Raw genomic sequence first — 27,975 nt, forward strand, 5'->3', positions numbered from 1 at the left:
TGAAAGTCGAAGATCATTTCTTTGGTCTTGCTGGTGTTAAGCTGGAGGTGGTTAAGATGACACCACTCCACAAAATTGGTAATCAAGCTCCTATATTCCTCCTCCCTCGCCTCTCTAATACACCCCACAATTGCAGAGTCATCCAAAAACGTCTGCAGATGACGTCTCAGAGTTGTACCTGAAGTCAGAGGTGTAAAAGGTGAACAGGAATGGAGCAAGGACAGTCCCCTGTGGAGCCCCAGTACTGCTAACAACCTGTTCGGACACACAGCTCTGTAACTGTACATACTGTGGCCTGCAGGTCAGATAGTCTATAATCCAGGACAGCAGGGGAGTGTCCACCTGCGCCACCCTTAGCTTATCTCTCAGTAAAGGTGGATGGATGGTGTTAAAGGCACTGGAGAAGTCAAAGAACATAACTCTCACAATGCTCCCCGTCTTCTCCAGGTGAGAGTTAGCTCTGTGTAGCAGATAGATGACTGCATCCTCCACTCCCAGGTGTGACCGGTAGGCGAACTGCAGAAAAATAACATTTTTCTAGGTTGTTGAATTTGATGGGACTCCCATTCAAGTGGCTCAAGCAGTAGCCGCTCCTTCTCGCAGCCCTGATTCACTCTAATGCCCAGATGTGGCTCAGTCGAGCCTGGGTCATGTCACTGGTGATTGTGACCAAATGCCAGAGAATGAGTGGCAGAAGTCTGGTAATGTGAGTTATTAGTCAGGCTCCTCTGGGCACAGCAGTGACACCTACAGGTGGCTTTCAGGATTGCAGTGATGCCATAGACTCTCCTGTCGTGTGCAGTGGAGCTCACATTGGATCAAGATGAGTGGTCCTGCTGGGGGTTGTCTGCAGGCCCTAGCTGTCCCTCTGTGGACACAGCACAGGTAGGACCCGCTGCCCAGACAGCCAAGTCTTGAAACATTTGTTAATTCCGAATAGAGTGCGTATATATTACAAATAACTGAAGCATCCACACTTCTAAAACACAAACTTGTCTAAAACTCCAGCAATAGGTTTCCTTGTCCGTTTACTTTGGATTACTCTGCACATTGCTTGACGCCAGACCAAACCTTTTAGGCACAAGGATAATGTTAAGGGAAAAAAAAATTAAAAGCAGAGGAACACTCAGGTTAAGAACAGTACTGTGTTGGATGGCATTTGGGTCATATAGACAAAATGTGACTGCTGTCAACGATCTGGCAGCAACCCAGTGCACTGTTGAGGTAGCAGTGCAGGGTGGTGGTTAAGCCCAGGACTCCTCACTGGAAGCTCAGTTTGAGGTGAGGTACTGATATTGTACGCTTAACTAAGGCACTACGTTTAGACTGCCCCAGTAAACAAAGTAAAGCCTTTCATTCCAGAAAACCACTTTTTATAATGACAAAGCGGGGAAACGTGCAAAAACATTTTAACAATACAAATGCAATATGGCAGTAGGATGCTGGCACCCAAAGGGGGATCTCAGGTTCCTGAGAAAACTTTTAGGAAAGGAATTTCGGAAAACATTGTTTTCAATCACTGTGTTACATGAATCACTCTGTGGTTTAACGTAACAATATAATTACGAGACTGTTTTGATTTTCTCATTTATTCACATGGGACACTGTCTGGAGAAGTGATCTGTAGGATGGTAAATCTGAATACTGCTAAATGCGTAGCGTGTAGTGTGCAGTGTGTAGTGTGCAGTGCGTAGTGTGTAGTGTGCAGTGCGTAGTGTGCAGTGTGTAGTGTGCAGTGTGTAGTGTGCAGTGCGTAGTGCGCAGTGTGCAGTGTGTAGTGTGCAGTGCGTAGTGTGCAGTGCGTAGTGTGCAGTGTGTAGTGTGCAGTGCGTAGTGTGCAGTGTGTAGTGTGCAGTGCGTAGTGTGCAGTGCGTAGTGTGCAGTGTGCAGTGCGTAGTGTGCAGTGTGTAGTGTGTAGTGTGCAGTGTGCAGTGTGCAGTGTGTAGTGTGCTCACAGGCCTTGGAATGACACACTGTGTGTTCCAGTAAAACTTCAGCAGAATTTTATTAACATGAAATACAGTGTTTGCAAAAACAGGAATAATGCCGGGCAAACCGATCTTTCAGTATTATCAAAAATACTATTTTCAACACTCTGTTTTTCAACGTAAAACATTGCAAAAAAAGGAGGAAAAAAACGATTTTCCATCTTTAAGATGGAATTAAATGAGACTTGATTAATGAGATGTCAGATCGTCACAGTGCAGCCAGGCGAGCTCGCCAGGCCGGTAGTAGCTGTCAGCGAATGACTGCAATGGCCTTGCGGCCCCAGTGATTTCCCAGGGAGGTCTGGTCACCACAGCCAGCTGTCCAGGTGCTGCGGACAGTAGCAGCACTGCTGGAGAAGGGAGGCCAGCTCCCGGTAACTCTGTTCCTTCCAGCTGGGCAGCAGCCGTTCGTTGTTGAGGGCCTGCAGCTTCGGCGCGCCCTCGCGCAGCACCTGGTACAGACACGGCCACCGGCTCTGTATCCTCAGCCTGGTCCGACGGTCCAGAGTGATGCCCCGCACGATCTTCTTGGCACGAAACTCCCGCAGCGCGGGCAGGTTGAGGCAAGAGAAGACCAGGCCCCGGCTCTGAGTCACGTCCAGGAACTCCAGGGACGGGGACTCCAGCTTGTAGGAGACACCCAGGCTCCTGAGGGGCACCAACACGTGCAGCGTCAGGGACTTCAGGTTGGGCAGTGACTTGCTCAGCGTCTCCAGAGAGCTATGGCTGACCCCTTTGAAAACCCAGAAGTACTTGAGCTCCAGGACGCGCAGGTGCTGAAACCGGGTCAACAGCGAGACCGAGGTGTCGGACCAGTCAAACTGCAGGCGCATCTTCGTGATGCGGGGGCAGCTGTGGGCGAGCTGCGCGAGCAGGACCTGGAAGTTATTGACCTGGTCCGCCTTTGTGACGCTCTCCAGATGCGAGCTGGACCCGGACGCGGGCTGCAGGCGGAGATCCAGGGGCTCCAGCAGGGTGAACGTCCAGTTGAGGTCCACCTGGCTCAGGTCTCTGCAGTGGATGCTCTCCAGAAGGTTGGACAGCAAGTCGCCCCATTTGTGGTGCTGGTCCCCCAGGTCGAAACTTGCCTTGAGGGTGAGCAGGCTGGCCCCCCGGGAGATCAGGTGGTGGGCATAGTGGTGGACCCACGCCTTCCACCGCTCAAACTCGCGGCTGGACACCAGCAGCCCCTCCTGGCCCACGTGGAAAGCCCCCCGCCGGGAGAAGTCCGCCACCCTCCACAGCTTCCCCGAGCGCACGACGCAGCTCCAGCTGAAGCACACCAGCGCCGCGCTGCACTTGTCCACCTCGCCGAGGAAGGACAGCACGTGCACCTGGCACTCCAGTGGCAGCAGGTCGAAAGGGAAGAAGCTGGGCTCAGGCTTGGGCATTCGGCTTCGGCCGACGGGGCGCAGAACTCTTTTCCTGGGAGGCATGACATGCAATTGGCTGCGTCTGTCAGCAGGTCCAGTTTAGGCACCTGAACCTCCCTTCAGGAGCAGAAAGGGCTTCGCTGAACCCTTCAGAGAGGTTTCAGGTGTTGTGCAATCTCTTCACTGAAGGCACTTCTCTTCTGTCTTGAACCTGGATGGTGAACAGCTGTAGGCTCGTCCCAGGGTGCGCTGTGTGACTTTGCTTCTGAACGAGGAAACTCTGGGCATAATAACTGAGAGGAGTGCTATCGGTTATTCAGCCATGAATGGATTGCATGACAGTGATTGATCAAAATCAGGAACTGAATTTCAAATGGTTCTTGAGGGATTTCTTTCTCATCGCGCTGTGCGGCTCTGTGTTTAAAGGGGAGTGTCGCGAGAAAAACATGGGCTGATGCAGAGCAACTTATTATCCTTCTTAAAATTCATCACTGGCCATGGGTCTGAAGATCCTTAAGTGAAAACAAAAGAAGAAAATCAAAATTGGAGGTCCAGTATTTGGTTCTGTGCATTCACACACAATAATGACTTTTTAAAAAGCATGGTTTTTAATTTGGTTAAAATACAATATATATCAAAACACAGCTAATATTTGTTAAAAAGAATACAAAAGGCTTCAGTATCGATGTCTGTATTAATGTCTATTTCATTCAGCTTTTCCACTTTCAAGCTGGAACCTGTCAGATCTCAGCTGTTTAACAAGGCTGGACCTGGTCAGTGCTGGAGATACCACTGTATAGAGACTGGTGTTGGTGAACCAGTAGTTGGTGTACTTTTCTTTAAACCAGGATTCCCAAAGCACTGCTCACAGTGACCAGGGACACTGCGCTGTAGCAGTTCTCCTCCCTCTTATCAAGTGTTTAGCTGGACCAGGTCCTGGCTACTGGATCATTAAAGCCCCCATGGCAGGGGTGTCAACATCGATGTCCTGACTAAATTCCTTTCTGGGTTCATACAATCTGGACAATCTCCCTAGAGTTCCCTCTTAATTCAGTCGAAAATTTTCTCACCAGCTGATCTGCTGTGCAAGAGGACGATTGCTGCCACATTTTATCTAGGTGTAGGTGGGGGGTGAAGTGAGTTCCCTTCTACATGTAAAGTGCTTTAAAATCCTTTGGATTAAAAGCCACTATATAAACGACATTATTGATGTAATGATCTATGTGAAATAAACAGATATTAAATCCCTTTTCATACTGTTGAAATTACAGAAAAATACTATTCTTTATAAAATTGAGTTTAGAATAAATAACCCGCCCTGTGTCGATAATCTTGACAGCAGTCAGCGAACGGTAAGCAAACAAGAAAAAATAGAGGATGTTAAAATATTAAATGTAATTAAGTTATCGATATTGAAACACTTACCTTTTGGCTACCTAGTGTAATTAGTGGGCACAAGATTGTAAATTCATAAATTAAAAAAGCAATGCAGAGTATGAATTTATTAGTGTTTTCCATTGGTTTTTAAACTTTGAAACCAACCAAGGTCCTATGTCACGATATATGTAATCTACGTTAACAAATCTAAACAAAATCAAACACTTTTATGAGTTTCCATATTTTTCTTTTTCTTCTATAGTTTTCTTCGGTATAACTATAAAAAATACAAGTTATTTATTGTGACGTATTCGATCGCGGCCCCGATAACTTTCCTTTCATTATACCGGCATAATCGCTGATCTCAACCCACCTTCACTTACGATAGTTTTATGATTAAACTACTTTTTACAAATAATTCAAAAGCTCCCTTTTCCCAAACCACCGTCAGAACAGTCCACGATGTAACAATGTTTTGGAATAACCTTTCAACAAGAAATTAAACTACTTAATATTTTATAAGACTAACATCGATATGAGTTTCATTCCTTATTATTTAGCGACGTCATACTAGATATAGAAAATAATATATGTTTTATATACAGAGCAGATTATGAAACATATTTAAAAATAGAAGGATTGGTTTAGCGTAAATCTAAACTTGCGAGCAATCGCTGCTTTTGTGCTTTGCCGGTAGTGTTTCTAGTCGGACACACTTTACATGACACCGTTGTGTTGGGGACGGATATCCGGTGTGCGGTGGATGTGTTTATTTTTCTCGTCAATATATATATCAGAAGTCATTGAAACAAGAAAAGATGATTAAGGCAATTTTGGTGTTCAATAATCACGGCAAACCACGCCTCATCAGATTTTATCAGTATTTTGTAAGTGGATCTGTTCAGTCTTAAATCGTTTTTTTTGTGTTGTCTTCTCTGTTTTGGTTTAAAGTTTCTAAAAACCGTTTGCCGTTTAAGTTAAGAATAAATGCAGATAGCCAAGATGGAAAACACATCCCCAATGATATATTTTTCTGATTTTGGTGAAATCGCTTCTTTGTATAATATTTAGCTCCGTTATAATTTTAAGACAGGATATTCAAGCTGACCTGCTGCAATGTCAAATGTAGCCTCTATCTCAACAGCTTTCTGTCTGTTAAAAACGGGTAAATGAACTGTTTTGGCTTCATTTCTCTGATCTTAAGGTCGAACTTCATATCCTTCCAAAATGATAGTTAAATCACTGTCGAGGTTTTAAAAGCTGAGGCAGAAGTCCAACCGTAGTGCCTGTATCCCAGATGCTGGAGGGTAGGAGAGGCCTGGGCGTTTGCTTAGTGCAACCAGGTGGCATCTTACCTTAAAACAGCAAGAATACCAACCCGAAGACAGTTTTGTTGTTTGAGTGCGTTATATGGCAGCGTTTAAAGTGCTCGGTGCTGTCGTTGTTCTGTATTCTTTCGAATGCCTTTACGTGCTTTCTGCAGCCTGAAGACATGCAGCAGCAGATCATCAGGGAAACCTTCCACCTGGTGTCCAAGCGGGACGACAACGTGTGCAACTTCTTGGAAGGAGGAAGGTGTGTGTTGTCTGGGGCGTGCGTAAGTAAACATGGGCGCTGGGTTCTGGCTGCAAGACCTGCGCTTTTTATATGATGTAGAATTTATACAGTCATTTCTATACCTTGTGTTGTTTCACTTGTAGTGTCTCAACCTCCTTCTATCTGTTCACGTGCAAGTCAGCTTTAAATAACATTGCTATGACCTTTATAATATTGTCAGTGTTTTTGTCAGTTCCATACAGAAAATGAGAACTATTTTTGAACTGTTATTTTTCTAGTTCATTAATTGTCTTGTACAGTGCCTATAGAAAGTCTTCACCCTCTTGGACTTTTTCACATTTATTGTGTTACAGCATGGAACCACGATTTATTCAACTGAGAATTAAGAGAAAGTACTCTATAAAGTCAAGTAAAAAAAAAAAAGCTGGATATTTTACTAAATAAATTTAAAATAAAAAACAGAAATTAATTGAATGCATTAGTATTCACCTCCCTGCTTTGACACACCTAAATTACCTCTGAAGTAACCAGATCTCTTCTCCAAGTCACATAATTACTTGACTGGAGTCCGCCTGTGGGCAGTTAAGGTCTGGGAGCTTCCCCACTTAGTGCATTTCCAAGGAAACACTACCCCATGAAGACCAAGGAACATTCCAAGCAGATCCGAGACAAGGTTCTTGGAAAATACCAGTCAGGGCAAGGATATAAGAAAATTTCCAAGGCATTGAATATACCTCGAAGCACAGTGAAGTCCATCATTAAAAAGGTGAGAAAATATGGAACAACTGTAAATCTGCCCAGAACTGTCCGTCCTCCACATAGGTGTCCAGGCAAGAAGAGACATAGGAAGGGAGGCCACCAAGAGGCCTACGGCAGCTCTGAAGGAGTTAGTCCTCCATGAAACTGTGCAGGAGACAACAATAGTACGCACACTTCATAAATCTGGCTTGTATGGAAGGGTGGCAAGAAGAAAGCCTCTGTTGGGGAAAAAACTCATATCACATCTCGACTGGAGTTTGCCAAAAGACATGTGAAAGATTCAACAATTCGGAGGAAGATTCTATGGTCTGATGAGACCCAAACTTAACTTTGTTTGAAAAAGTGTAGGGTCCTGGCCAAATTTCCCATTGGCCTTTACTGATCATGACCTCCTAATAATCCCCCTCTATGAGCTGGCTTCATCACTCTGTTCTCCTCCCCACTGATAGCTGATGTGTGGTGAGTGTACTGGCGCTCTATGACTGCTGTTGCATCATCCGGGTGGGGCTGCACATTGGTGGGTGTGGAGGGGATCCCCGTTACCTGTAAAGCGCTTTGAGTGGAAACCTAACACAGCACATCACACTGAGAGCACCATCCCTAGTGGTGGCAGCATCATGCTTTGGGGAGACCTCTCTGCGGCAAGGACTAGAAGATCCATAAAGATAGAAGAAAAAATGGATGGAGCTAAGTACAGAAAAATCCTAGAGGAAAACATGCTGCAATCTACAAGAGCACTGGGATTTGGAAGACGATTAATTTTCCAACAGGACAGTGACCCGAAACATACAGCAAAAGCCACACTGGAGTGGCTTAAAACCAAAAAGGTTAATGTCCTGGAGTGGCCCAGTCAAAGCCCAGACCTCAGTCCAATTGAGTATCTGTGGGATGACTTACAAATTGCTGTTCACAAACAGTCCCCATCCAACTTGATGGAGCTTGAGCAATTTTGTCAAGAAGAATGGGCAAGATTTCCAGTGTCAGGATGTGCAATGCTGATAGAGACCTACCCATAGAGACTCACAGCTGTAATTGCAGCCAAAGGTGGTCTTACCAAGTATTAACTCTGGCGGGGGGTAAATACTTATGCATTCAATAATTTTCTGTTTTTCATTTTTAACTAATTTAGTAAAGTGTTTTTTAAACTGATATTATAGAGTATTTTGTGTTAACGAGGGACTAAAGTTCTCAGTTAAATACATCATGGTTCCATGCTGTAACACAATAAAATGTGGAAAAAGTCCAAGGGGGGTTTCTTTCTATAGGCACTGTATATAGGTTACTTTGTATAATAGTTTACACTAATTAAAAATAATACTTAATGTTCAGACTGATTTATTCTCCAGAATATTTCTGTGAATGGGTTTTGAAAGAAGTTATATTGTCAGTCCTATATGCACCACCAGCCTACCAAGTGTAGTTGCCACTACATTGAGATTAGATTAGCTTTGGCTGTGTCATTCAAAATAAATTAAAAAAAGAAAGATGATGAAGGCAATTTTGGTGTTCAGCATCCATGGCAAACCCCGCCGAATCAGATTTGACCAGTATTTTGAAAGTGTATCCGGTGTGAGTTAGCTTTGCCATGTTCTCCGTTTTGGTTTAAAGTTTCTAAAAAATATTTTCAATGTAAGTTTAGATTAAATGTTGATAGCCATTATGGAAAAATGTCTGAATTGTTCTGTTTTTGGCTAAATCAAACTGGACGTTTCTATGATGTACGGCAGCAATGTGAATTTGTTTTTTGTTTTGATTTGCAGTTTGATAGGTGGCTCTGATTACAAGTTGATCTACAGACACTATGCCACACTGTATTTCGTCTTTTGTGTGGACTCCTCGGAGAGTGAACTCGGGATTCTCGATCTGATACAGGTATGAATGATACTTTTAGCTGTTCATCCTGGTGAGCTTTGAATACAGACTTCCCATCTGTGGGGACAGGAGAGGGCTAATAAGCCTTGTTATATTTTTTCCTCTTGTTCACCTTCATTAGGTTTTAAAGTAATAACTGCTAAGATTCCTAGTTAAACAAGTTGCTTAACATCTTATCAGACAGTGTTTTAAAGTTTTTTGCTCCCAAGTGACGAATAGCTGCAAAAGTTTTAAAATAATCAAATTTAATGAGAAAGGATAATGATTCACTTAAAACAGTTTTAAAAAATGAAGTTAATTGGGCGTTATAAAAATGCTTAACAACTCGTGTTCCCTGCATAACCACAAGGTGGCGCATTTACATAAGCAGTATTTTGATTAGTTACTGGAAAAGACCTTTTCAGATTTATTATTTGCTGTTGCTTCCCTAGAGCTGCAGTGAAAGAAGGATTACTGTCAGCAGAACAGTGCAACCTTGGAAAAGGTCTCTTGTGCAATTCCTGTGAGCAATAAACTGTAGGGTTATTGTGCTTTATGAGATGCTAAATGATTATTACTGTTCTTATAAAGCAGCAACACCAGTAAGACTGACTGAGAACAGAATGTGCAGTAGTTGCAGTTTTATTTTTGGACAGGGCGAATTCTTTTTAAAGACATGAAGTAATGCCGCCTGATTAAATAAAGCCACTTGTCATGCAGAAGGTAAAAAGCTTCACAAGGTAAAAGAAACATATACCGTACCGATCGAATGACCAGCTGTGATAACAGTAATTAGCTTCTTCATGAATCTTCCCTATAATGTGAGATCTGCGTTCTTTCAGACATGTTTCAGACATCCCTTCCTGTATAACATGCCTTGATATGGCTGATATGAATCCATTCAAGCAAAAGTGTGCACCCGCTTCCAATGATGTCTCATTTTGCTGAATGTACATTTTTTAAAGAGAATGTTTCTAATCAAATTGTGAATACTCACACTGACCTCTCTTAGGGGGCAAAGACGATTTCGTAAGTGTTCCTGCCCTGAGTCAGTTCTAGGTGGAGACGCAGCATCAGCGAGTTGTGAATGAGCTGCTGCCAGCTTTTCACCAGATTCTCAGTATCAGGTTTTCCTCTGAGGTTCAGTTTTTCTTTGCGGTTTTCCCCCGAAACCCGAAAGCTTTCTGGTCTCTGCTGATGAGAAGCAGAACGATGACATACTGCCCTTTCTGAGAGCGTGGCAGGGGGTCTCCACATGAACCGTGTTATGTCTTCCCTGGATAGCAGTGGCAATAACCTCTCTCGGTTGATTTCGGTTGGCCAGCTGCGCTCGTTAACCCTCTTCTTATTTCGCAGGGTCCTGGCCCGGAAAACGGCCGAGGCTGCTACCAGTTTTATCCTGCCATTATCCCCTCTGGCTTGTAGTGCTTACCAAAAACCTTTATCTCTGAGTTGTCTTTTTGAATACTCTCTGTCTCGCTAAACCGCGAGGGTCTGTGAAAAGACAGCCTCTGACTGGCCTAGGAGCTAAAGCCTCCAGGTGCCGCCAGTTCGGTCCTTTCCCGTGGGATTCTGGAGAATGTGGTTCTCCTAAATGACCGCCCCTGGGGAACTCGTCTGTTTCCAACCCTGCGTTGCCCCCAGAATGCTTGGCAGGAGGGAAGCTGTGGACTGGGTGATGTGCGGTGTTGGGTTTGTGCCAGAACTAAACGCTTTTGATTCAGACCAGAAAGCTCTGATTGTGTCTCGCCTGACCACAAAACCCTTTGCCCTGCGTTTGCATTGTCATTTTATGACTCTGTGATGCGAGTTGAACATATTTGCCATAGCTTAGGGGGTGAATGCTTACGCAATCATTTAGTTTCTGATTCTCTTTTGCTGTTCTAGGTTATATTTAACTTCTTGAAAGTGTTAAAAGCGTCATGTATGAGCATTCTAGTTTTGATGAAAAATATTCAATTTAAATAGGCGCGCATCTGTTTTTTTATTTTAAATTTGTAATTCAACAAAATATGTCTGAACATGTTTTCAATTCAGGAGCGAAATGTGATCTCAAAACAAAGCGGTGAGGGAAAACCTGCATAATTTAAAACCTGCTGTCTTCTGCCAAACAGCCTGTTCCTGTAAAGTTTATATAATGGAATGGCATTCAAACTTTATTTGAGATTAAAGGTCTTATTTGCAAGCTTCTGTTATCAGATATTAATAGCCTTGCTTACTCAAACAATTGGAAAATTATAGGTGTCTCAGTTTCTACCTCTTTTATCTTCCATGATGAAAGAGACTTCTGTGTTTTCACAATATGATACCTTATAACTTTTTAAGCTTGCAGCACATTTATTGTTGCAAACCATTCACCGTTCGTCAAATGATTATTTACGGTAAGTTTTAATACAGCGAGACATAACATTTATTTTGAGTTCAGACTACAATTGTAATGAGACACATTTGAGTTTAGTTAAATTATTATTTTATTTAAAGCTGGCATGAGCTCCACAGAGCTCCTGATCCTCACTTTTCAAGCACAATCTTTTCTGATTTCATAACCTTGTCAGGGCACACAGTTTGGAAAGCTCTGCCCTGGAAGACACGGGTCTGGCAAGCAGTGCATCCGCTTATAACAGTATGAGTGTGCAGGGGGGGCAGCAGGTGTGGTCCCAGGTCCTGACTGATGTAGTGCCTTGCAGTCACATCACCATCAGTCTCAGCAAGTGGAGTGTTCAACACTGGGCCACATAATTCAATTTGATTCGATTTGATTTATTTGTTTATACAGCCTTTCACAACAAGCCACTTAACAAAGCTATGTGACACTACATGACATTACAACACAGAGAACAATCCAGAAGACAACGCAGGAGAGGAATCGGAAACTTCTCAGGAAGGAGAAAAAAAAACCTCTAGGGGTCCAAGGTCAACTGGCTGCCCAACCCCTCTGGGCATGCTAACATCATACAGTTAAAGAAAAGTACTAAGTGTGGAGTATTTAGCCTTCTGTCATAGTCCTTCTGTGTACCAGTACTCCATGCAGATCTCTGTAGACCAGCAAATCCTCCTAAACGATAGCTGTATTCACGATGTTCCTCTTGGATCCATGGCAGTGATGCAGCATCTTAACTCGTGGTCATGTGTGGAGGAGAATAGGATAGTTTGGTCAGAACAGATGTATCTACCTGTTAGGCCAACACTGAGACACACAATGGCATGTACAGCACCAGCAGCCGTAGTTGCAATGCAATGATTGACTCTGCATCCTGTACATAGGCTGGCAGACTGTTCCATAAACTAGGGGCCCTGTAGCTTTAGGCTTTACCACCAGCTCTTCTGTGAAATAAGAAGAAGACCTGCGTTCAGTGATTTAAGTGGGTGGCTTGGATTGTATACATTAATCAGCTCAATTAGATAGACAAGTGCCTGACCTCTGAGAGCCTTATAAGTAAGTAGAAGAATTTTGAAGTCTGCCCTGTACCTGACAGGAAGCCAATGAAGAGAGCTAAGTATAGGCGTTATGTGGTTGTATTTTCTACTCCTGGTATCAATTCTAGCTGCTGCTTTTTGAATTTGCTGTAAGGTGTTGAAAGTGCGATAGGTGCTGCCTGATAGTAGGGCATTACAGTAATCTAATCTGCTGTATACAGAAGCGTGTAATAGTCTCTCTGTGGCCTGATTGGAGAGAAAATGCCTTAGTTTTGCAATATTTCTTAACTGTAGGAAGCATGCCTTCGATACTGCATTGACATGAGAGTTAAATGTGAGCCTTGCGTCTACGAAGACGCCTAGTTTATGTGCCGAATCTTGGAGGGAAAATTTGAAACCCTCAGAGTTGGGTACCAGAGGTTATAGCAGTCCTATCTGTACCGTTGCCTCCAAACAACAGAACCTCAGTTTTATCAGAGTTGAGTGACAAAACGTTTTCGCACATCCATGATTTTACTTCATTAATGCAGTAAGCTAAAGTCACAATTGACGAGTTGTCGTTAGGTGTAAATAAAATGTATATTTGAGTGTCAATGATAATGAATCCTGCATGCACATTTTGACAGCAGGTGAAGAGCAAACAGAAAATGGGTTTTAAAGAAAGCAAAGCCATTTATGTGTTTCATGGAATTGAGACATCATCGTACTGTTTATTGTTCTAATTATTATTAGCTCTGAAAGCTGTATATAGAATAGATTGTTCCTACAAGGTTGTTAAATCTTTTGAGATGATAAGATAAAACTTCTAATCTCTGTTAACAGATACAGTATGTACTTGTCTTTTAACATATACAACTTGTCTGATAGTTCAGTTACCTTAAGATAAAGTTTTAGTTCTGGTTTGTTATTGCTTTTTTCTGTTACACATCTATGAAGGAAGCTCTTTGTTGAATTTCATATAAGCCAGTAAAAAAATTGAATTTCTGTAAAAATGATGAAAAATGATTAAATGTTTATTTTTAGATAGATTTGATCAATATACCTTTATTCTTGAACACTGTTTATATATATATACACCCACACACCATTGTCAACATATTAGAACACCTCATCAAATGACTAGACTCTGGGAGGCTGTCAGTGTATGGTTGAACTGATGAGCAGCAGACTTACATCATCTTTGCTGGCTGGAAAAATCCAGGTGATTCAGATCTGAGACCAGGTGAAAACAGGTAGAATGCGCAGTGTCACCACCCACACCACTGTCCTCAACACACCTTCAGTGTTGTTTGGTGTGGTGTGGTTTTTAATAACTTGACCTGCTCCTCCTGGTTGTGATCATTTTAATGACAGTGTCTACTAGTAGTACATGTATTGAAAAATATATACCAGGCAAAAGGGCTGTGTGGTTTTCAGAGAACTGCTTCCTTCTGGTCAGTGTATAAACAGAATACATGTACTGCTGTATATACGTCTACAATTGTGCATTTACACATTTAAACGAAATCTGGGGTCTGTCCCCACCTTTTCCCTTCCTCTTGTTGTGGTGGGGGCAGGGGGCAGGTTTTTTTTAGCTCAGGATAATAGCCCTTTGTACGTGTGTGGTACAGGTATGAGGATTCTACAGCCTTAGTCAACAAGCTGCCTGTGAGCTACAGAGTATAGATAAGATAAGATCACTTTATTGGCCATATACATTTCTTGCATTAGGAATCTGTCTTTTCGCCTACCCCAGCTTGCTCTCCATGAGACAAACAGACAGCGAGAGAAGCTTGGGGTCAGAGCGCAGGGTCAGCCATTTATGCAGCACCCCTGGAGCAGTTGGGGTTAAGGGCCTTGCTCAGGGGCCCAACAGAGTAGGATTCCTCTGCCGGCCACAGGATCTGAACCGGCAACCTTCCAGCCACGGGCACAGATCCTGAACCACAGAGCCACCGCTCCGCCCTGCCAAAACATCACAGCCTTTCTACTCGTTCTTAGACAATTTCTGTCTTTAAATGTTTTAAAATTTTTTAATTAAAAAAAATGAATTCACCTTGTTGCCAAAGGGATGAGATGACTAATCCCAAAAAGTCTCCGAACTTTAGTGTGCAGTGCTGTCTGGGAGCTTGTATTGCACTTGGCCAGGGAAGTTGATCTTTTGATCTTGACAGTTAATTTAGATTAAGGTACAGTATGTATGCTTAACTGTTGAAAGAAGAAGCTAATTCCCATGTCTTATCGTGTTCTTGTGCAACTGCAGCAGTTGCCCTGTTGAAATTACTCTTCCAAGGACAGCCATTGTTCTAATACATCAGGCGATACTAAATTTTCTTAGTGACATTTATGGCTGTCTAATATGATTGAGATTGCAATACTGGATGTTCCTGGATGTTTTGAAATACTACAGCTAGGCAGTTCTGCTGTTTTTTTTTAACTTACTCAAAAATTAGCCTTTCCAATCCAGTATTTTGGGGAAAAAATGACCATGTCTCAAGCTACCTTAGAGTGTTTTTCTTAATCATATTCATTTTAAATGTCAGTTTTATTTTGCCATGTGGCATTTGAAAAGTTGTTTCTCAAAATGTGTCATTTCTTAATTAGGCATGAAAGCTCTGTCAGAGGCACTGAAGGACATGCAACAGATCTCCCATTTCCCTCCCTTGTCACACACCTGAAAGGATTTAGATCTAATGCATCTTTCTTGTGGCCATCAAACTCTTTTCCTAGGGAGTGAGGTTTTATCCCTGCCAAGCCTACACCTGAATCATTGGTTCACTTTATTAAGTTAATAAAATAAAAATGATGTAATCCAGAAGGCTTAAAGATTTATATTAATCAAACTTTAGCAGTCCAGTAGCAACACAAAATGTATGCATTTTGCATACTTGAGTGAGAAGTGCTATTTCACTCTGCTGGAGATAATGTGACTCTAAATGAGCTCTAATTAAAAATGGAGATCATTTTTTTTCCTGTGGCTTTGCCCGGGTCTCACTAATGTGAACTGAGTTCATTAATATCTTTGAAAAATGTAGCAATGGGTCACACTAGAATTGAAAGGTACCTGCCTGAATATGGGCTCCTCAGATGCATTATGTGTGTAAAAAAAAAAAGCCAAGCTTTAGTTTGTTGCTAGCCATACCTCTGCCTTGCTGAAGAACCTGCTGGAGAGAAAGGTTTGCCTTTATATTTCTGTTTTTTATGATTTTTGTTTCAAATGAAAACGTTTCACTTTCTCCACCGGAAGAAGTAAGTACACTCTTGTTGGATGTACTGGGAACTGTGCCTCTCCTCGGGTCTGCCACTGCCTCTGTTGATGAAGGACAGGTTCTGAGAGATAGGTTGTTGGCTGTGATTTTCAATATAGGGTTGACATCAAGTGACATGGCTTAGTGATGTTAAATTATACAGCTTCTAATATTGAGTTAATCTGCAATTTTCTCCTTTGTTAAACGTTCTGATATGCTGACGTTGATTAAAACAAGTTTTTATGTGTGTGATATGTGTTGTTGGGTAACATTACTGTTGGCCCCAGAGAGATGTTCTTGAGCAGCACCCGTGAGTTGTGTAGTGCACTAAATTCTGTTAACCTATAGAAGTCCAGGGACTCCGAAGCTTCCTGAAACATTGCTCTTGTTCCTGTGTCTGGGGAAGGCTTGATATTCTATGGTCTGAAGTCCACTAACACTCGTGACATTCACTTTTTAGCATAATTCACAGTTCTCTATGGATAAATGCTGGATTAGTTTTAGATCTGTGGAAGTATATACAAGAAAGAGAATGTGTTTTTCAGTCTTGGGCTGGACTCTTTCAGTTCCCCAACTCAAACAAAACTGTCCATGTTCGAATGAACTCGGATTAATCCTCTCTGTGTTGCAGGTCTTTGTGGAAACCCTTGATAAATGCTTTGAAAACGTCTGTGAACTGGATCTCATTTTCCACATGGATAAGGTAATGGCACTCATCAGGCTGTTGACATGCAGGTGTGGTGTTCTGCAGGTTCACTGCAAAATGCTTATACTCTCAACCCTTGTCCTGGAATCAATCAAGGAATCAACCTTTGTTCAGTTAATTCAAGGACACGTTGAACTGCCATTTCATTACTCTTCAGATATCAAGGGTCCAAGGTCTTGATGAAGAGTCTACACACCCAGGATCCTCTTGCGATAGTTTCCTGCACTCAGAATCCATGCCGATCAGTTTGCTTTTATCATTTTCCAAGTGTCTCCCCAGGAATTTTGTGTGTAATGTCAGACTCATGGCACTGTGGGTGTTTGCCACTCCCTCTTCCAAGGTCTGGTATTCACAAAGCTAGTCCATGGCATCCCCGTGCCATCTTTTTGGTACCAGATCCCATTAGAGGTGGTGAGTTACTTAGACCTCGGGATGTTTCAACACGTAAACTGACTTTAGTCTTAGAATTTCAAAGTTTAAAATCTTAATAAGGTTGTATATTGGTTGCAAAGGGATTTATTGCCCTTTTCTTGTTGTATCTCTGCTTTTGACCCCACAGGTGTTTCTTGGAAATTGATAAACTACAGGAGGTTTCAAGGGAAACTGAGGGCAGAGAAAATGAGCCATTTCACAGATGGAACTTTACCCCCTTATCCTACCTTTTATTGCCACCTGCTGCATTAATTAACATGTGATATGCACAGGTGTGGTTATGACATGAGAGCCAGAGAATGGTTTGTTGTTTATATTTCCTCTTTGGATAATAAAATTCCTTTTTGGCAGTTTCAGCGTTGTTATCAGTTGAGCTTTGCAGGCTGTGGTATTCTGGGAAGAGCTTGTGAACTCTCTTAAGGGATTGGAGGTGAAAAGGCTCAGATAAGAGATGTTTAAAAAATGGTCCTTTATGTATTTTGTGAAATCTATGTCCTACTGGGTTTAGCAGTTTTTGTTCTTTATACATTTTGAATCACCAGTTGTTTTCATCACACCCACCCGGTTTGGAATTGCCAGTTCTATGTTTTTTTTCTTGCCGCAGCTCTCAGCTTTGAAACCTGCACTCACAGTCTGAATCCCGGGCACTACATTAGACTCCATAGTGAAACAAGGACACAGGGTCACAGCTAGAAACTAAAAGGCAATTTATTTAGGGTACAGAATATGAAATGCTTCTTTACACAAAGCTTTATGGGTGTCCCGAACAAGCTTAACACAGAGGTGGCCCACGGCTGTAGGGAATTGAATGAATTGTGTGATTTGACACAAGATGCTCTGGTTATGCTCAGAGTTTTTTTCCTTATGCTGTGATGATTGCAGAAAGTAACATTGTCTTGTTTTGTGCTGTTGGGTTTGATTGAGGTTTATAAGTTCTCTACTTGGCAGCCTATCACATAATTTCTGAGTTTCTCTAAAGATCAAGAGTCGGCTATATGCCCTTCCCTTCTCATATATTGATCTTATCCCTGTGAGCAAGGAAAACCAGGTCTGTTGCAGATAACAGGCTTTGTTTTAGATAGTACCTTTAAAAGCGCTGTTCTCAAAGTGCTTTACAATACAAATTATGCTAAAAATAAAGATGGACCAACTATGGTGAAAACAAGGCAAACGCAGCTGGAGGTGAGTGGTGGTGATCTGTGTGCTTTTCGTCTTGCAGGTCCACTATATCCTGCAGGAGGTGGTGATGGGAGGGATGGTGCTGGAGACCAACATGAATGAGATTGTGGCTCAGGTGGAGAATCAGACTCGCCTGGAGAAGTCAGAGGTAAGCACATTATTCCCCTCTGACATCACCGAGAATGTGGGTTTGCTCTTCTAAGAAGGCAAAACGCCTCTTCCCTATAGTCCCAGCCTCAGCTAGACATTACATCTGCATAATTTGGCTACTCAAAAGCACATAACAATGGCTGGGCCAGTTTAACTGTCCCCTCCACTGTCACACACAGGATAAGACTCCTGGCTGTGGCAGAGGTGCCTTGTATCTGAAACGCAGATACCCTCTCATTTACTGTGGTGGCAAACAGTGTGTTAAAATATACAGTATGTGTTGTTTTTGAATTCCTGTCAGTTGAATAAATACTTGTTCATCACACCAGGTACTGATTAAGATGTTCCAGTAGACTGTTTTTGCCAAACTCTGTTCTGTTTGATAAGAATAGTTGCCCTGTTAAAATAAAGGGATCCTAGCAACATTTGTGAAAATGTTGCTCAAGTTTTTAATTTGAAATAAACATACTAAGATGTTTGAACAGTATTTAGGTTGCACGTACGTTATACTTATAATATGTTCATAATGGGAGAGCTGGTACAGTATGAAGTGATTCTTCCTGAAACCAGGGTTCTCCCGGCATCAGTCCTGTTCAGCGTATTCCTGTGAGGACCCGCTGGCCAGCGTGGAGAAACTCTCCAGCCCTGGTTTTGATATTTATAGACCTTACAATCAGAATAGGTGCAAATCTGAAACAAATTCAAGTGTTACTTCATTGTGTTTTCTGGGAAAAGAACAAATTTGTGAAAACACAAAATGTAGAAATTTTTACCTACCTAAATTATGTTTATTTTTTACAAACATTTAAGCTAAGAAATGACAGTCCTTTTTTTGAACAAATTTGGCCTTCCTCTTTTTATACCCAAGATGGACATCCTTCTTTTTTGATTGTTATATTAGTGTGTTGTTTTGAGTTTTTTTGCTTTTTTTTCAATTTTTATAGTTAAATCTAGAGTTAGTCTAACCTCCTATCAAAAGAACAGTTTGTCATGTTTTTTTTATTCTTCCTGCTTTTCATATTTTGTTCCTTGTACAATTCAAAACAAGGAAATGTTTCAAATCATCTCCTGAGCAATACCGAAAAACATCTGCATCTATAAATCTCCCACACCATGTATGAGTTTTGCCAAAATATTCCCTGCTCAAAAGTGCTCCATGGCCAGATTAGATAGGGAGGCACTTCTCTAGTAATTGTAACTCACAGTCATTTTAAACCACAGGGTGCTATTGCATGGATACACATTTCTATCTTTAGAATAGACTGTTGCTAATGTGGTTTAAATTTTCATCAGTTCAACATTTACATCTGATTTTACAATCAGTTTACAAAACGCAGTTTTAATGTTCTCCGATTTACACGATTTGTAATAAGATCGTATCTCTGGTTTAGTTTGATAGTTGTTTAATTGTTTCTGACCAGCTGTGCTCTGGAGGAGCCAGATTAGCCGATCATGTGACCAAAAAGCCCAGAGTTGAATGTGTCAAAGCATCTGCAGCCTGGGTTAGTCTACTGACTCTAGAAAGCTCTGGAGCTGTTAGGATTTCATATGACCATCTAGGGAGCTTGCATCTAGGGAGGTATATAGGAATTTTAAGAATTCAGAAGGCTGGGTTTTGTGCACTGTGGAGCAGTTGGGAGTATACAGTGGTATGCAAAAAAATACGTTTGTACTTTTTTAGCCAGATTACATATTATGTTGATTTTCTAAGTGAAAAGAAGTTAAGACAACCTCTGCAGTGAACCAACTTAAACTTGACATATTTCTGCGAATTTAGTTCTAAGACCTTACAAGAAAATAACACTGGTGCCCACACTTTTGCACATGCCACATTTACTGTTTTACTTTTTTCAAAGTGTTAAATTCAGTGTTAAACTCTGCATTAAAATTTGCAGAAATATGTCAACAAAACATGTGATTTGGCCAGGGGTGCCCAAACTTTTGCATACAACTGTACTGCTGGGATCATGTGTAATACCTTGTTACGGGCAGTGATGATGCACAGCACCCCGACTTCCATGCGTGGGTGATGGAGGCCAGGGTGCGTGACTGCTTGAGTCTGTCCGTACCCTGAGTCTTGTCACTGCCCATCACACAGTGCCATGGGAACAGGTTCGCCTCCGTCCCTCTTCCATTGCTTTCATTCCAGTTTCATTGCTTCACAGTGCAGCTTTCGTGATGGAGATGTTTGAACGGGGGAACTAGCTTTCCGGGTAACCCTCAGAACTGAGAAGTGCAATTAGGCTTGACTGGGAGGTGTTGGTTTTGGCCTCTGCTTTTCTCGATGGGCCTCGATCGGTACTGATGTGGAAGCCAGGCTGTCATGCGAGGGCTGTTTGCCTCGCCTCTGCCAGCAGAACGTTCCCTGTGTCTGAGGCGCTTTCGTCTGCTGTGGTTTTTCAGGGTGGCCTTTCGGCGGCGCCGGCCCGCGCTGTGTCGGCCGTGAAGAACATGAACCTCCCCGAGATCCCCCGGAACATCAACATCGGGGACATCAACATCAAAGTGCCCAACCTCTCCCCGTTCGTCTGAGCACGCCGCCTGCTCGGTGGCCAGGAGTCGCAGCTGCATCTGCCAGATCTTCACCGTACACGGCCAAGCGTCATTATTGCGCTGCTGACGTTTAATCGTTTTATCACAGATTTTAGTTTTCAAGTCACAGTCCTAGTTCTTTCAGTCACACTGGAAACGAGTCAGAGCTGGGAGGCTCGCTGCCGAATGTACTTCTCCACCACTATCAAAATGTGTTAAACGAGAACCACAAATACAGATACAGCAATATCTAGATCTGCTTATCTCATTCATGCAAACGCACAACTGAGAATTAAACTGCATAAAGGAATTTCAGAGCAGATTTAGCTAGAAGTGTCTTTTCTTCATAAATGTCTGTTGGGAAACAAAAATCAAGACAACTAAGTCTTTTGTGATTACAGTGTTTGAAATATATTTTTTGGTTTAGAAAAATGTTTTTCTTTTTCTACAGAAGGCACAGCTGATTAAAAGGCTGTAGTGTAGTCATTCATTGAAAGACTTATTTAACGTCTAAAGGCGCTGTAGCGCTGTATGACAGACACCTGATAAGTCGGTGATGTTTCTTTCTTGGTTAACTTGCGTACTTCCTGAAGAGTGGAGAACTAATTATCCTCCTTTGTTTCCTGTGTTCAGTAAGAACTGTGGATTTGAGCTTCCCAGGGTCTTGCAGTGCCAGTGTGTCCTGAGCGCTTTTCTGTCCTAAGCCAACACTGCAGTTTGAGTCAAACTCACGAATCTGGTCTCGAGCTGCCCTGGTGTATTTCAGACACCATGAAAATCATGAAAGTCCCATTCGGTTCTGATTCTTTGTTACTTTTAATGTTGGGGGTGTATGTGGCTCCTCCAGCCTGCAGGCCCTTCAGAGCTGCTCTTCTTTCAGCTGCGCAGTGCCGGGTGGCTCTGTGAATCAGGTCGCTCTGACTGGTGGGTTAATGCCAGACGTAACCCCGGGCACACAGGTGGCTTGACATGACCTGGTTTGAGCTGGTGATGTCTGCACAGGAACCTACCTGTGCTCGAAGAAGTCACAGGTCATGAAAGTATGAGCACATGGTTCATGTGGTTGAGTTTTGATTCTGTAATTATTATTGATGTTCCAGTAGTGTGTGTGTGAATCATGCTATTCATTTTTTTTTCTTGTTAAGCTGCCAGATGGACGTCTAGGCAGTAGCTTCCTTTGGGTCTGGGGAAAAGATACTGTAAGCGTATTTTTTGCTCATCATTCCAAGACCTTAATGAGTATGACAGAGCCCACAGACCCGTGTTCCAAGGCTATGAGCTGTAGCTTCCTGTTTGTGTCCCCAGTATGCTGGACCTAGTTGTCACTGCTGAATTTTAAACAGTAACCCTCTCATCTGTAACTGAACGCAATGTGCAGAATATTAAAGGAAAGCAGTTTGATAGAAAGTATTTCTCTTCATACTTTTTATTTTTACCCTGAAGTGTAATTTGTTTCTTAGATGAAGGAGGATGTGAGCTGTTAAAGATGAAGTATTTGTTTAGACGTTGAAATGCTGTACTGCAGTTGAGCTTTGGGGAGAAAACGCCCTGGTCTGCATCCTGTAAGAGCCACTCATCTCTTACAGAATGCAAGAAAGTGACTTTCCAGTGTGAAGAACAAGATCGCTTGTGTTCTGCTGTTGGATTTTGGAATCTCATGTACATGATGTTATGTTCTGGCAAAGTTATTTTCCATGATTCATGTGAAGGGAAAGGAGAAATATAAAAGAAGCAGTTACAGTGAAGTCTTTTATTATACTGATGAATAACAGACAAGCTTCAGTCAGAATATACCATGTTTGTAGCAGCTGAAAGTGCTAGTAACAATGTAAAGTGATGCATATAGACTGGAGTTCCTGGCTGTGTATTCCTTTGAATAGAAACAATTGAGGCTAAATGATAGTACTGTGAAAACTGGAGACATTTCATGATTATTTCCCTCAGGAGAAAGGGAAAACTCTTATTCCAGATTAATAAGTCAAAAAAGGGCTTTTCTACATTCCATAGACAAAGACACAGTGAAGTACATGTGGTAACTCTTCTTAGCTGGCAATGACTGCAGTGCAAATTAGTAGATGTGGCAGACTTTATATCAAGAAAATTGCTGCTGTATGCTGATATAGGTGCTGTGTGATCCTTTGACATTTCACTTCTGTTTCTGCAATGAACTGTCTTCCTGGGCTGTGCTGCATTTGTGTACCACATGTGCCAGAACAGAGGGCAAATAAGTGAATCGTTCCTGGTGGGAATGTTTCTGTTGGACCTACTTCCCCTGTCAGCTCTCTCCCCAACCCATCCTGTCTGTGGGTTTGACTGCCTTTCCAGGCCCCCGAAGCCCTGCAATTCCAAACTAAGCTCGAGCACTAGTCAGGCATGTGAAAATAGCTTTTGTGGTGTGCAGCTGTATCTCTCATCCCTCAGAAAAAAATAAAAATAGCAGGAGCAGTTTTAGGAGGGTGTAGCAAAGACATTTCTGTGCTAGAAGGTCCGACTGTCTTGTGATTCAGGCTTTGTCTTAAAAACGAATGCAATGGCGTTTCTTTTTCACAGTACATGGTTAATGAATAACATGTTTTGGAAAACTGTTTCGGACTTGTCTGGTTTCCTCTAATGGTGATGTGTGGATTAGTGTGTGACTTTGTGGTGATCAAGCCATAGTCTTATGTCACCAAGTTACTGACAGCATGACTTCTTTGTGCAAAATACCAATGTTTTTGTGTATTGTTTAAACAAGAATGCTATACATATTTATTAAACAAAAACTGCAGGTTTGTGACTGAATCATGCTCTGAGAATCATGACTCAGGGTTAATATAGATGTAAATCTTTGTATTTTTTCTAATTTAAAACTTGTAGTTATTTTATTATTTTGTTTTTCTCCTTTTGTTAAGTGTTTCTGTCCAATAAATGTGTTCATTCTGATGGGGAAAAAAAGCCAAAAAGGAGAGAAGAGAGGATACCTCCAGCTGGAGGAGAGGGAATATCACTGAACAACCAGATGCAGGTGTGACTTCAGGAAAAGAGTTGGAATAGATTGGCAGTGGTTTCCATGTACAGTAGGGTGACTCGAGGCATTTTTGTTTTGATAACCATCCTAAAAAGAAAACCTCCGACTCCTGTAGAGAACTTGGAAAGTTTAAGAAAATGTAATGGAAAATGTTTTTGGGAAAGTGAACCACTTGCATAAAACGTGAATTGGACTCCTGAACTACTGTTTATTAAAGGCTACGAAAGGCATTGCTTGTTTTCGCCTTCTTTGTGTTGGAAATGAGAATCTTAAGAATTTGGGTTAAACCTGCAAGTTTTCTTTATTCCATTGCAGAGTTTTTGTTTCAAAAAATGGCTTTAGTTTCTGGGAAAAAAATTTAGCCGCTAAGCTGACTCCTACTTCACATGTGCTGATGCTCCATGCAGATTTAAAAAATAAAATCTGATTGAGTTGGTGCAGTTGATGGTCCAGATTTGTGAGGGATAAACTGGACTCCTTGAGTGTTTCACCATGACAGTCCTCTTGACTGGGCTTGTTTTTCTCAAATAACTGCTCATGAAGAATCTTCAGATGCCTTCTGCCTTCACTGGCCCTCTTGAGCAGGTGTCCTCAGCAATGTGTGCCAACCCCTATGGCATGTGGCACGATGACCTGGGATTTCTCAGCTGTCCTCCGCATGATATCTTGTGGCAGCTGGTCAGGAAGCAAACTCATATTTCTCAGGTCAGTCTGCTGTGAATTTCTTCAAGGTCCTGAGAGGGGTTGTAAGAGTACAACTGCAATGCCATGCAGGATGTTTTGCTATGTGGTCAGCTATCATGCCCTTTTGCATCTCGGAATCTAAGAATTCATTGAAAAACTGCTATCAGAGGTCCAGGAGACTTTCATATTTTAAAATTAAAGGTGTGTTATTTGTTTCTGCTATATATTCCTGGAACCCTTACCAGATCATTGAAGATCATCATCTTTGTACACCTTTAATCAAAACATTGATTCTGGCTAGAGAGTTGTTGCGAGAGTAGCCAGCACTTGAAGGGCTATAACATAAGTGACTAACTATAAAGCATTTAAAAGAAAACAACTCGTAACAGTGTGATAAGCCACTCTCTGTGGTTTAGTTCTGGGAGTGTTGCTTTGTAATCACCACTCTGGGCAAGGATGGTTTTTTCCAGCTGCTTTTTTCCCTGTGCAAATACAACCTTGGGAATGAGCTTAGTCTCTAGGTCTGCACGCTCCCGGCACGCTGTCTGGTAGGGTGCAGTCTTCAAGTTTTGTGGATTTTCTGCAGTTTCCTCACGGTGTCAATTTCTCTCGCACAAGTACAGCTCTTTCACCCTTTCAGCAGGTTTGTAAGTACTGTATTTAGGTTTGTTTTTTTTTCCAAATTGCTGCTTTTGGTGTTATAGAAAAATCGGCTCCCACCCACCACAACCTCTTACGGAAGGGAGTGCAAATGGGCAGCATGTGTTTTATCTCAAACTTAATCATTGCAGCTGGGGCTTCTGTGGATTTGAATGTAGCCCTCCGATACCCTGGTATGTAAGCTATATTGCATGAAAGTTGTGTGAAAGGAGAGGGTTTGGGTTCTGCTATCTCCAGTGGGTACAGAAAGTTCCTAGAAGGGGATGTGGTAGGATAAGTGCTTTAACACTCATTATTCATTTCAAGTGAACTGTAGAATCTTAAAATGTTACATGATGCTGCAACTTCATTTGTCCTTTGCTGCTATTGTATAGTGTTTGCAGGTCGAGGCCCAGCTTTGAGCGAAAAAGCTCTTGGTATTCCACATTTGCCACGAGAGCTGTGTGATTTGGAGAGCAGAGTGTGACTTCTTGAGTTAGACTTTTTTGGGGGGTTGCAGTCATCGTGAGCTGTGGCAGTGGGTGACGTCTGGGTTCCAGCTAGGCTGGGCTTTGTAATTTATAATTTATTCTGCTTGTAGGAATGAAGACACTTGTGTATAAAAAGGGAGACACATTTCCCTTTTTATAGACCTAAAATCTCACAATTCTCCAGTATATTTCTCTTGTTACTGCAGCCCTGGAAAATAATGCAAACATTCACAGAACTTGAGTTGTTAAGAGAAATTGTTCAGGATGTATATTTTGAAACTGCCAGCAGCCATATCACCCTGCAGCTCTCAACTGGCTACCCACTGAAGCTAAGCAGGGTTGAGCCTGGCCAGTACCTGGATGGGAGACCTCCTGGGAAGCTATGGTTGCTGCTGGACCAGTGGGACCAGCTAGTGGGACCAGCTAGTGGGACCAGCGGGGGTGCCCACCCTGCAGTCTATGTTGGTCCTAATGCCCCAGTATAGTGGTGGGGACACTATACTGTAGTGGGCGCTGTCTTTCGGGTGAGACGTTAAAACCAAGGTCCTGACTCTCAGTGGTCATTAAAACTCCCCGGGCATTTCTCGATAAGAGCAGGGAGTGATCCCGGTGTCCGGGCCAAATTCCCCCCCTCGGCCTTTACCATGGCCTCCACATAGTGTGTGATTGACTTGCACTGGCCCTGTGGTGGACTGGTGTCCTGTCCAGGGTGTACCCTGCCTTGCGCCCGTTGCGTGCCGGGTAGGCTCCGGCTTCCCACAACACCGTGTGGTACAGAGCGGTTTGGCAAATGACATGACGTATATTTTGAAAATCTGTAGGATTGCAGAAGGTTTTTAGCTGTCTAAACCAGGCAAGGTGGACAAATATTTTTGATGTGGTGAGCATTTATGCTGAACAGAACCGGAGTTGAAATACTGCAAAAACTGTACAAACTGTTAGAGATGCTCATTTCTGGTAGCATGAATCGGAGACCTATGCACAAGATAAAACTCCACTTCATAAGGATGTAGAAAATGGGGCTTTATTCACATTTTTCTAAGAAATAACATAAAAGTCTAGTTCTTCAATGAGCTTCGAACAAGAATTATTTAGTCCTTGTAAATACAACCAGGCTGCTTAACTGCTGCTTACTGGCTCCCAAACATCTGACTCTTAGACCAAAACAACCTTACACTTTCACAACTCTGTTGGTACAGCAGTGTGTTGTTTCCTTCTCTGCTAACTTATCTCTTTAGTGTATTTGCTTAATGGAGGCTCTGTTGGCTTTCTAGCCTCAGCTTCCTGGCTTTAAGTGTCACCTTACTTAGGATGGCAGGACAGTCCCCACAGCCTTCTGGGGAATGTAGTTCAGACAAGAGTCTCCATCTAAACCCACAGCGCTCTAAAAATTAATACCCTGTTCAGGAAATGGCACTATTTATTATCTGTTGGTTTGAGGTTTGTTGTGCAGAAGCAATTAATCACAGTGCACTCAGCTAGAAGCAAAGTTAGAACAACAGTTCTGAGAAATGGTTTAAGGTTTCCTGGCTTGAACATACAGGATATAAATATTTCATTTTCAGTCCACTTGTGTTTGCGATTATCATGGTGAATATGGTATATACAGACTGAACATCAAAAGAAACATTTTTTTACATTACATTTTTATTTAAAATAAATTGTATAGATTTTGGATAGTTATTACATGTTTTTGTCATCATTTTGATCAATGGATCATTTGTGGCTGACCGTGATTCACTGAATGATTATGATTGATGCGCAAGTGTTCACTTACTTCATTAGTGAAAAGGGATTTAGCCCCTTGATTGTCAAGCCCGGCGGAGAAGAATAAAGGAAGTCTTCTGTAATGATGGCTCATGGTCTTGAGCAGAGCATTCCTGATGGGCGTCAGCACGAGTGGTGCAGACGTGCAGAACGGTAAGCTGACAACAGGCCAGCCCACGGGGAGGCCCAAGAGTGATGGTCTGGGTACGAGTGTCACAAACCACGTGGAGCGATCACGGACGACCTGACTGCACTCTCTGCAAAACGGAGCAAGTCCTGAGACCTCACCTGCTGGCTCTGTCCTGTGGGCTCGTCCTGATGTGGCAATATTCCAGCAGGGCGATGGGTATTTTTTGTTGCTCAGGTAACAACAGCTTTATGATGAGATAATAGAGCAACACTGGGTGTCCTGCTTGCCCCATTGAACCTCTGTGGGTTGGGCTGGGATGCCGTGTGGCACGTGGGGCTCAGGGCCCAGCAAACGGGCTCGATGAGCAGAACAGAACAGAGCCCCACAAGACAGCTTTGGTTAACCCTGGTTATGACAGGTTAATCGGCACAATGAATTTATCTAGATGTCATCTCTGTGACAAATGTACATTCGGGTTTTCATTTTCTTGATAATTTTTGCATTTTTTGTATTTGTTACAGTTATAAATTGTGTCTGTTCATGCTCCGTATATACAATATGCCTGCTAAGTCTGCAGTGAATTCATTCAAATAAATTAAGAATATACAAATGTATATATAATATATACTGTATATTTACATGTGGTCCCTGTTTTGTGCAAATGTGTTGATTACAGATTTACTGAGTCTGTTCTGTTTGTTTTTTCTTT

At 42.4% G+C, this 27,975-nt stretch overlaps 2 protein-coding genes across 6 annotated transcripts; one reads left to right on the plus strand and one right to left on the minus strand.

Annotated features, from left to right (window-relative positions):
* Positions 1 to 1,980: 1,980 nt before the first annotated feature.
* Positions 1,981 to 6,228, minus strand: LOC148659315 (uncharacterized). 5 transcript variants are annotated; one of them, XM_088641421.1, is made up of 2 exons: positions 6,094 to 6,228; positions 1,981 to 3,873 (listed from the first exon to the last, which is right to left on the minus strand). In XM_088641421.1, the coding sequence occupies exon 2, from the start codon at positions 3,422 to 3,424 to the stop codon at positions 2,294 to 2,296; it is 1,131 nt and encodes a 376-aa protein (XP_088497547.1). In that variant the 5' UTR covers positions 3,425 to 3,873; positions 6,094 to 6,228; the 3' UTR covers positions 1,981 to 2,293. The 5 variants fall into 5 exon arrangements, with proteins under 5 accessions (XP_088497547.1, XP_088497546.1, XP_088497548.1 ...); XM_088641420.1 differs by having other exon boundaries at positions 5,847 to 6,222; XM_088641422.1 differs by lacking the exon at positions 6,094 to 6,228 and adding an exon at positions 5,112 to 5,467.
* On the plus strand, positions 5,460 to 23,785 carry ap3s2 (adaptor related protein complex 3 subunit sigma 2). Its single transcript, XM_088641425.1, has 6 exons — positions 5,460 to 5,625; positions 6,222 to 6,313; positions 8,815 to 8,926; positions 16,181 to 16,252; positions 17,907 to 18,014; positions 20,420 to 23,785. The coding sequence occupies exons 1-6, from the start codon at positions 5,557 to 5,559 to the stop codon at positions 20,546 to 20,548; spliced, it is 582 nt and encodes a 193-aa protein (XP_088497551.1). The 5' UTR covers positions 5,460 to 5,556; the 3' UTR covers positions 20,549 to 23,785.
* The last annotated feature ends 4,190 nt before the right edge of the window (positions 23,786 to 27,975 follow it).

The sequence above is a fragment of the Lepisosteus platostomus genome, chromosome 7, assembly GCF_059453375.1.
Source record: "Lepisosteus platostomus isolate fLepPlt1 chromosome 7, fLepPlt1.hap1, whole genome shotgun sequence".
NCBI classification, from domain to species: Eukaryota; Metazoa; Chordata; class Actinopteri; order Semionotiformes; family Lepisosteidae; genus Lepisosteus; species Lepisosteus platostomus.

What these genes read in the sequence shown, in the direction of transcription:
- LOC148659315 (XM_088641421.1), bottom strand. Translation starts at nt 3,424, where the DNA reads ATGCCTCCCAGGAAAAGAGTTCTGCGCCCCGTCGGCCGAAGCCGAATG.
- ap3s2 (XM_088641425.1), top strand. Translation starts at nt 5,557, where the DNA reads ATGATTAAGGCAATTTTGGTGTTCAATAATCACGGCAAACCACGCCTC. An exon ending in AACTTCTTGGAAGGAGGAAG is followed by an intron (nt 6,314 to 8,814) that starts GTGTGTGTTGTC and finishes TTTGATTTGCAG; the next exon opens with TTTGATAGGTGGCTCTGATT. An exon ending in TCATTTTCCACATGGATAAG is followed by an intron (nt 16,253 to 17,906) that starts GTAATGGCACTC and finishes TTCGTCTTGCAG; the next exon opens with GTCCACTATATCCTGCAGGA.